The sequence below is a fragment of the Panthera onca genome, chromosome A1 (genome assembly GCF_046562875.1).
Source record: "Panthera onca isolate mPanOnc1 chromosome A1, mPanOnc1 haplotype 2, whole genome shotgun sequence".
In the NCBI taxonomy this organism is placed as follows: Eukaryota; Metazoa; Chordata; class Mammalia; order Carnivora; family Felidae; genus Panthera; species Panthera onca.
The window spans coordinates 35152758-35163073 of record NC_138339.1 but is presented as its reverse complement, the minus strand read 5'-3'; the positions used below and the strand labels follow the sequence as shown (position 1 = coordinate 35163073).

The window sequence follows — 10316 nt, the reverse complement described above, 5'->3', positions numbered from 1 at the left end:
AACCAAAGCTGGAGGCATCACAATCCCAGACTTCAAGCTGTATTACAAAGCTATAATCATCATGACAGTATGGTACTGGCACAAGAACAGACACTCAGATCGATAAAACAAAATAGAGAACCCAGAATTGGACCCACAAATGTATGGCCAACTAATCTTTGACAAAGCAGGAAAGAATGTCCAATGGAATAAAGACAGTCTCTTCAGCAAGTGGTACTGGGAAAAATGGACAGCGACATGCAGAAAAAAGAACCTGGACCACTTTCTTACACCATACACAAAAATAAACTCAAAATGGATGAAAGACCTAAACATAAGACAGTAAGGGGCACCTGGGTGGCTCAGTCGGTTAAGCATCTGACTTTGGCTCAGGTCATCATCTCACTGGGTTTGTGAGTTTGAGCCCCACGTCGGGCTCTGTGTTAACAGCTCAGAGCCTGGAGCCTCCTTCAGATTCTGTGTCTCTTCCTCTCTCTGCCCCTCCCATGCTCATGCTCTGTCTCTCAATAATAAATAAACGTTAAAAAAATTAAAAATAAATAAATAAACATAAGACAGTAAGCCATCAAAATCCTCAAGGAGAAAGCAGGCAAAAACCTCTTTGATCTTGGCCGCAGCAACTCTTACCCAACACATCTCCAGAGGCAAGGGAAATAAAAGCAAAAATGAACTATTGGGACCTCATCAAAATAAAAAGTTTCTGCACAGCAAAGGAAACAATCAGCAAAACTAAAAGGCAACTGACAGAATGGAAGAAGATATTTGCAAATGACATATCAGATAAAGGGGTAGTATCCAAAGTCTATAAAGAACTTACCAAACTCCACACCCAAAAAACAAATAATCCAGTGAAGAAACGGGCAAAAGACATGAATAGACACTTTTCCAAGGAAGACAGCCAGATGGCCAACTGACTGCTTAACCGCACTCAGCATCAGAGAAATACAAATCAAAACCACGATGAGATACCACCTCACACCTGTCAGAATGGCTTACATTAACAACTCAGGCAACAACAGATGTTGGTGAGAATGTGGAGAAAGAGGATCTCTTTTGCACTGCTGGTGAGAATGCAAACTGGTACAGCCACTCTGGAAAACAGTACGGGGGTTCCTCAAAAAATTAAAAATAGAACTACCCTACGACCCAGCAATTGCACTACTAGGTATCTATCCAAGGGATACAGGTGTGCTGTTTCGAAGGGGCACATGCACCCCAATGTTTATAGCAGGACTATCAACAATAGCCAAAGTACGGAAAAAGCCCAAATGTCCATTGATGGATGAATGGATAAAGAAGACATAGTATATATACACAATGGGGTATTACTTGGCAATCAAAAAGAATGAAATCTTGCCATTTGCAACTATGTGGATGGACCTGGAAGGTATAATGCTAAGCAAAATTAGTCAGAAAGACAAAGATCATATGACTTCACTTATATGAGGAATTTAAGATACAAAACAGATGAACATAAGTAAAGGGAAGCAAAAAATAATATAAAAACAGGAGGGTGGCAAAACATGAGACTCTTAAATATAGAGAACAAACAGAGGGTTGCTGGAGGGTTGTGGGGCGATGGGCTAAATGGGTAAGGGGCATTAAGGAATTTACTCCTGAATTCATTGTTGCACTACATGCTAACTAACTTGGATGTAAATTTTAAAATAAACAAATAAAAAGGAAAACAAAACAAAACAAAACAAAAACCCCACAACCAACAACTCGTGCCGAGAGCACTTTTTAGTAAATTATGCTGAAGTTAAAAAAAATAAAATAAAATAAGAAATAAGAAATTAAAATAAAATGGAAGTCAGTTCAGTTATAGAAAATAAAGTCATATTTTGGGACGTCTGAGTTTGTGCCCTGGGAGATGAAAATTCATAGCAAAAAGCTTTGGCCAGACTGGTTGTCAGGTGGGCAGTTGTTGGAGGTCCAAGTAGGCATGGAAGTGCAGTAGGTATGATTCTGGAAAGCATAACATAGAAAGCATTTTGGAAAATCTGCTCCAAAGTCTCCTTCATTCTTCTCCTAAGTAAGAAGCAACCCCAGGACTTAAACTTTTGTGTATGCGGCAAATGGCAGCAGCTGTTGGGAGAAAGAGTAGGACAAATCACTACTGGATAACCAGCAACTTTTGTCATGTAAAAACAGCTGTCGCTTGTTTCTTCTACAAGGTTCACATTTCTTCATATCATTTTGTCAGTGGTTGGTATCTTCTTGCTGAAATCTCAATTGGGTTTTTTAAAAATATACTTAAACAGTTTAGAAAGATATGGTTCCTCCCTTTCTTGAGTGCCATCTTTCCTTTAGCTATTTTTGTTTAAGAAACATCAACAGAGTGGTTAAGTGGACCCAGTTAAGTGGAACCTCGTCAGATCTAGGTTGCCATTTTCTATTGTAGAAGGCACTGAAAACCCACAGGATGTGGACAGGATGTTGCCTAGCACAAAATGAGTACTCGTTAACTAGTAGCTACTGTTACTATTACCAGCTGAGATACTAAATTGAATAAGGGGACAAAGTCTGTCTATCTGGAATTAAAAAAAAAAAGTTAAGATAAGCTTCCAGATAATGAGTCCTAAACATAAATCCATGTGGGACACACACAAAAATGCACTCCCCTCCCTCCATCCAAGCTGCATACTAATATACTTATTAATAAAATGCCTTTATATTTAATTTAGCAAAAGGTGAAACATTCCAGGAATGTATGCATGACCAAAAGTGAATGAATGTTTTCATTAGAGAAAACAGTAACCCTTTTCCTGGCAATGCCATCATCCAACTACTTGTCCTGTGTTCATCATTAAAATCCAACCATTGGTGCTTACACAGACCGTATTCTGGGTGAGATGCATTACAGCAAGGACCAAATCCAGTACAAGTACTCTAAAGTTCTTACATATAGAGTTAAGATTTTCATAAGATTTCCTATTATAGTCTTCGAATGCTCTATTGGTCTCATTTACAACCATGATTCTAATCTTTATGTGACCATGTTTCCAAGTTACTATAATTATACCCAACATAATGAAGCAGTGATCCCCAATCAGACACAAGGGTGTGGACCTAAAGTATGTCCTGTCCAAGCTTCCATGCTCATACATACCCCAATGGGACAAAACCACAGAGCTGGCTATAATTTGCAAGAACAAAATTTTCCATGAATCAGTAGAAGCCTGAAAGTTTTAAAGGCACTTTTCTAGAGGGAGTGATTTCTGAAGCAAACTGTTCCAGTAAACTCAGAGAGTAGTGACAAAACATTCAAAAATAAAGCCATGTGGGGCACTCAGGTGGCCTAGTTGTTTAAGTGTCAGACTTCCTCTCAGGTCACAATCTCACAGTTCGTGAGTTCAAGCCCCCGGTCAGGCTCTGTGCTGACACCTCAGAGCCTGGAGCCTGCTTCAGATTCTGTGTCTCCCTCTCCCTCTGCCCCTACCCCACTTATGCTCAATCTCTGTCTCTCAAAAATGAATAAACATTAAAGGAAAAAAAGATTACAAATAAAGCCATGACATTCTGTTTCATCCATCTGGGGAAGAAGCTATCTCCCTACTGACATAACACAAGGTGGTTAGTCAGTCACACTTTATCCTATTTCTCTATAGACGTTTAAATGTGACATTTCAGTTCAAACCAGTGTTTATGTATGTGTAGCAGAGAACTAGAATCACAAGGTCTGGATAGAATTAACCAGGCACAGACCCTGCCATATTAGTGTAAGCCCTGTACTCTTGTGGAAAGTGCATTCCCCAAATGGGAGAAAGAAGGGGCAAAGGGAAGGCTGGCTGATAGCAACTCACTGGCTTTTGGAAAATCAGGTCCAGAAAAGAGCTCATTTAGATAAAAGTTCACTGGCTAACTCCAGTTCTACACATTACTAGAGAAGTTTCCAAGTTTTGCTTTTCCTAGAGTAAGCCAGAAACAACGTAGGTGGATGGGGGGGATTAAAAAAAAAAAGTGGCCTTATTTCAATTTCTGAATGGTCCATTTCCGTGTGTTTTGACTGTGCCCTACATCAAATCACATTGCTGCTGTGTTTTTCATCTTCCCAAGTGCAAAAGGAAGGAGAAGGAGAAGGTTCTTGGATCTTCCTATTCTCTCTTTATGGTAGAGGAAACAGGAACACCTGCAATCCCTTGCCCTGAGTTCTCACTTCCTTTTTCATGTCTCTCCATTGTTGGGGGAAGGATCTCTGAGGGCTGTTTTGGTCTACGGGTGAAATTTGAAATATCCAGGGGCAAACTGGACTCTCTAACTTTTAGACTACTTTTTCATTAGTATTATACTTCAGAAATAGGCTTTTTAAAAGAATTGGAAAGCAGAGTTTAAAGTTGTGATCTTTGACAAGAATATGAAGTACAAATATTTTACGTAGAATGAGGTAGTCATATGCTTTCACAATCAACTCGACAGAGATGTAATATCTCCCCACTATTTAGAGTCCAAGCCTTTAAAGTTCTTCATAATCATAAACTAGATGTTCTCTACCTATTCAATATAATTTTCCACTCCTCCCCCAAATAAATTATCTACCAAGACCCTATCTTTTCCTCCCACTATCTTAACCATCGTAAGTCAAGAGTTTGAAATAGTCAACATTCTAATTGCTGTCTCATTATCTCCTTCCTTTTGCACAAGACTATCTACTGTCTCATTCTAATTACTGTCTAGTTATCTCAATTACTGTCTCTCATTATCTAATTACTGTCTCATTATCTCATTATACCCACTTTATCCAAAAGATTTCCCTCCAGAATTACAGTATATACCATGCTAAATGTCTATATAACCACTTAAATAGTGAACAGTTCAATTCCTTAGCCCAATATGTAACTTCTAAGAGATAAGTTTAAAAACAGCAATCTTGGGGTATTGGGTGGCTCAGATGGTTAAGCGTCTGGCTCTTGATTTTGGCAGGTCATGATCTCGCGATTTGTGGGATGAAGCCCCACATCAGGCTCTGCGCTGACAGCAGGGAGCCTACTTAGGGTTCTCTCTCTCTCTCTCTCTGCCCGTCCCCTGCTCACATTCTTCCTCTCTCCCTCTCTCTCTCTCTCTCTCTCTCGCTCTCAAAATAAACATTTAAAAAAAAAGAACAGCCATCTTGAGTGCTTCAAAATTCAAATGTTACCATTTCTACTGCTTTACTTAACTAACACTTTAAAAGTTTCACTTTAGGGGCGTGTGGGTGGTTCAGTCGGTTGAGTGTCCAACTCTTAATTTCAGCTCAGGTCATGGTCCCAGAGTCATGAGATGGAGCCCCACTTCAGACTCCATGCTGAGCATGGAGCCTGCTTAAGATTCTCAAGTTCTCTCCCTCTGCCCCTCTCCCTGCTCCTGTCCTCTCTCTCAAATTAAAAAAAAAAAAAAAAAAAAAAAAAGTCTCACTTAAAAGTGTTTTTTTCCTCCTTGTTAATTACACTAATTTATCTTTCCTTTGGGAATCTAAGGAGCAGCTGGAACATGCAAGTTGCTGCCACTGACGTGTAGAATTTTGGTTGTTTGTTTTTCTCCTCTTACCATTCCGACCCAATATTTGTTGGCAAAGACTCTCAAAACTGGCAGGAGCTATAAATTAGATATTTGAACTATTCTCCCCTAGCTATACAAATGAGCTGTCCAACTTTCCAGTACTAAAATGCTTTAATTCACAAGACGTATGCCTTAAGGGACTTGAAAATTTGCCTCTAAGTCAGATGAACACATGGGTTATGAGTTATTAATTATACATAATAAGGCTTTGGGATAGGATAAATTGAACTAAACCCTAAACCTGACTGACAGATAATATATCCCATATTTGTGTTGGATGAGAAAACAGCAAAATCTAAAAGTTAGGGCCATGACTTGGATAGAATCAGAAAGGCCAAGGCCCACTATCCAGATTCATTACAAAATACCTAACTGTTATTCCCTGACTCCATCAAGGCCTGAACGCCCACTGCAGAAAAAGATTAGTCCTCTCTCTCCATCCTATTCCAATCCCTAGAAAAAAAATACAGAGAGAATGATAAAAAGATTTATATGCTGAAAAACTGTCCAGAGTTAGACAGAAACATACATATAATGTATTAAAATTTATCCATTTACTTACATATATTCTTTACTTAGATGAGTAATTTAAACACAAACTTCCAATTTAAGACAAACGAGAAAATAACGGATGGTCAAAAAGGCCTAAAAGACACATCAACATTAGCACTTCACTGCCTATGCGTAATTCTTTTTTTTTGGTAACACACTGTGGGGTACAATGGACTTTTAAAAAAATTATTTCCAGTTGAATATCTATACATAGTGTAACAATACAAGAATAAAAAATAAGTCATATCTTCCAGTTGTATGCCTTAGAAAAAAAAGAATAAAATAGGATGGATGAAAATTATTTCTGTTGATTTTAGACTTCACCATAAATAATCCAAGGTCACCAACCTTTGGGAGTATTAATTTAAGAAATTTTGTATCCAAAAAATCATTTAAATATCCTAAGCAATAAAGTAAAATAAAACCAACTGAAGCATAGTTTTTAACTCAAGTAATACAACTAGATGACAAAGGATTAGTCAGCAGCAAAGAATGAGGTCCTAAATTCTGAAAATATAGAAAAAGATTTACTACAATAACAAAAATAAATAAATCCAAGTATCATTATTTTTAGTTTAAGCTGAATCCAGGAATTATCTCATTAAAAAAAAAAAATCCAAGTTGCTGCTTTCCAGATATACCCACAAGTACTTTGGGAAAAGGAAAAGGGCATAAAGATACGATTTATTGTTTTCCTAGTAGAACTTTCATGATGTAATTCAGACTTGAGGTTACTAATGACCTGAGATCCATTAGCAAGTTGCATTTATTACTTAAAAATTAAAAAGGAGCCTTTCCTGCTTTAAAACACATGTACACACCCACACAAACACACACAAACAGATCTTAATCTCAAGCACAGCAAAACAGAAGTTGATTACCAAACCAATAGATATTGTGAGTTATAAACTGAGTAAACATGAGCATTACAGTAAAAAATTTCACAACAGTTAATTCTTTTTCTGGTTTAGAGATAGTTTATATGTGCTTATAATTATTTCAAGAAACTTAGTACCAAATTAGTTACAGAGAGAGACAGATATTCCAAGTATTCACTCATTCATTCACCTATATACAGCTTTTGGCACAGTAGCAAAGTCACAAAGAAAATCTACACTTTTACTGCAAAAAGACATGGTCTTTACCGATGTTTAGATAAACAAAGAGGTAGCTAATAAAAAAAAGGGCCACCATTTTTCTCAAATGTCATCAATTACATAAGACCTCAAAACACATTCTGATTTGGAAAAAAAAATTCTTGCCAACAATTAAGAGAGCGAGTAATTTCATCGATTTCCCAGTGGCAAGTCTTCCCCGGATGGTAGTAACCAGCAAAACTATTCACTTGAGCCTTTTGTCACCAGAGACCATTGCTACATCTCTACGCAAACATGATGAACTCAATTTATTAGTCAAATAGCTGAATTCCATTCAAGTGCACTTAATACAGTAATACACTTTATAAATTGATTGAAATTAAAAACACCTCTGATTGGAAATGGGATTCTTAAGAATACAATACTGATTTCAAATTATATGTTTCACTGGTGTCCTGATGAAACATACAAAGCAAATGATGTCATTGTTTCCAGCATCTCTGAAAGATTACCTAGTCCCTTAAGGTATTAAAATAGAAGTGAGAAAATACATCCCTGAAATCTAGAATTGGTAGTACAGTTTGAAAAGTTGAAGCCAATTTGATATGGTTAATTCAGATCATGGTTAAATGGTAAGAGGATAGCTCAGGAGTTGACACAAGTCTCAAATTAGTAATCTTTGTTGAAAAAACATAAACGAAGGTACCTGTAATGTTTACAAGGTCAGAGTGTTCAGATCCATGTATGTAAGTCCTAAGATCCTAAAAACTTAATCTCTTAAAATATTGTTGACCATTGAGGAAGAATAAAAAAATCCAAATGGATTACATCTAAAATGAGGCTGTTCTTTCTCCTTTTATAAAATACTTTTGGAATTCATAACACAAAAAATATGCACAGAAAGACATTCAGAATTTTCAGTCTTTTAAAAAAAAATCAAGGGATCTTGAAAAATATCCCTGTTTGCTTTGCATTCTTCAGTCTTCCTTCTCTTCCAAGAGCTTTGCTACAGATGTCTATCAGCTGTATAGAGTGATACTTTATTTGCCTGTTCCCACAACAGAAGAGGTGGCTTTGTCGGACAACAGCTTGGTCTTGAAAATTTACTTCTGGTAGGATTCTCTCACTTTTGCCTGCAGCGCATCACATGTCTTCTTGGCATCACCTAGAAGCATGGCCGTGTTGGGTTTGTAGAAGATTGGATTGTCCACTGCAGCATAGCCAACACCCAGTGACCTCTTCATAACGATGACCTAAGGAGCAAAGATTAAGGGACAAAATGAGTGTATTTAACAGACTGGGCTGGGATGTGATAGGTATGCCCACACTGCCCTGCCCTAGCTTTAAATGAAGCATCACCACTACTAACTCCTGAGTACACAGTTTTCTAAAATGCACAAGGAGTTGTTTTTTTTTTTTTTTTTGTTTTTGTTTTTTTTTTTTTTTTTCAACGTTTTTTATTTATTTTTGGGACAGAGAGAGACACAGCATGAACGGGGGAGGGGCAGAGAGAGAGGGAGACACAGAATTGGAAACAGGCTCCAGGCTCCGGGCCATCAGCCCAGAGCCCGACGCGGGGCTCGAACTCACGGACCGCGAGATCGTGACCTGGCTGAAGTCGGACGCTTAACCGACTGCGCCACCCAGGCGCCCCAAGGAGTTGTTTTTTTAATGCAGGCACACATTGTATTAACTTTAATTTTTTAAATGTGCCCATACTCACATCCAAGAGAGAAAAATCTTGTTAACAATAAATAGTTTATCTATGAAACATAAGATTACAAGTGATTTTCTTCTCAGAGCTTTTCTCTATAAAGACCCTGTAACATTTTCTACTCAGAAAAATAAGCATCTTTCTCTAATGTGTTAAAGAGACCAAACTTAGTGCGTAAGCTTCTAATGGGAAAATGGCATGATTCCTATTCCACCACTTTAAAGTACATCAGAAGGTTCCAGGCGCGCCTGGGTGGCTCAGTCAGTAAAGTGTCTGAATCTTGACTTCCGCTCAGATCATGATCTCACAGTGGTGGGTTCAAGCACCAGGTTGGGCTCCGTGCTGACAGTACAGAGCCTGCTTGGTGTTCTCTCTCTCTCTGCCCCACCCTGGCTCACTCGCACTCTCTCTTTCTCAAAATAAATAAATAAACATTAAAAAGAAAAAGAAGGTGCCAAGACAAAAGCCCAAAGAGCAATCTAGCCCATCACATGACAGAGGTAATAACTAATATTACAGTCCTACAAAGCAAAATGGAAGAAGCAAACCTGTCTCTAATATTGATGTAGTATAGTCATTGACACCTACATGGATTATAGATGGTGCTATCCTGTTAAATAGCACGTCAGTTCTCAGGAAAATAAAAAGCCTTTCTGTGGTTGTCTAGGTAGTTTATCCAAAAATGAAAGCAGTCTAAATTTATTCACACTTCACTCAGCCTTAGTATAGTCTTCTTCAAATTCTCCAATTTGATGACGAATGCAGTAATTTTTTATCTACACATGAGTAAGTGCGTATCACACTCCCATATTTTCAATGAAGAGAAACAAAATTAAAGGGAAATGTACTTACATAATTACATAATTATGACTGTTAAAATGCAGATCTGACCTAAGGGTAGTAAAGACATGTCCCTCGAATGAGGCAGGGGAAAGGTATAAGCCTTTGAGTCTCTATGACCCAGCGGTGAGCCTCCACAGAGGTGATGTGCGCGAGCAGGCCTTGCTTCCTTATGCCACGTTATAGTTTGGATTTCTAAATCACCTTTCTTCCAGACACCCCATAACAACAACAAATTCCCTTTAAAAAAATTAAATGAAAAAACATGCTCATCTTCGTATATGAAGGCAATGATATGACTCACTGTCCCAGAGGGAAGCCATCTGCTTCACTGGACTCTATCTGGAAGTCAGCCAGACTCATTCCAAAAGCTCACAGCTCTTTTTTCAGCTGTGGCTACAGATTTTGTTAATCCATCCACATAATATCGTTTGGTTCTAATGGTGACCAGGGCATTCACTCGGGTTCTCTATTGGCCACCGAACAGACAGAAGCTGGATATAGAGAGCTAGGCCCTACACCCACTCAAGCTCCCGCGGCTTTTAAAAGGCATCAGCGCTCCTCGCCGAGTGAAC

General features: G+C 38.2%; 1 protein-coding gene across 3 annotated transcripts in view; it reads right to left on the bottom strand.

Annotated features, from left to right (window-relative positions):
- Positions 1 to 6073: 6073 nt before the first annotated feature.
- NNT (nicotinamide nucleotide transhydrogenase) overlaps positions 6074 to 10316 on the bottom strand; it is a 95934-nt gene continuing 91691 nt past the window's right edge. For all 3 annotated transcript variants that reach the window (XM_078445427.2, XM_078445429.2, XM_078445426.2), the window contains exon 22: positions 6074 to 8440. In XM_078445427.2, the coding sequence (XP_078301553.1) occupies positions 8291 to 8440 (150 nt within the window). In that variant the 3' untranslated portion in view covers positions 6074 to 8290. The remainder of the gene's footprint in view (positions 8441 to 10316) is intronic.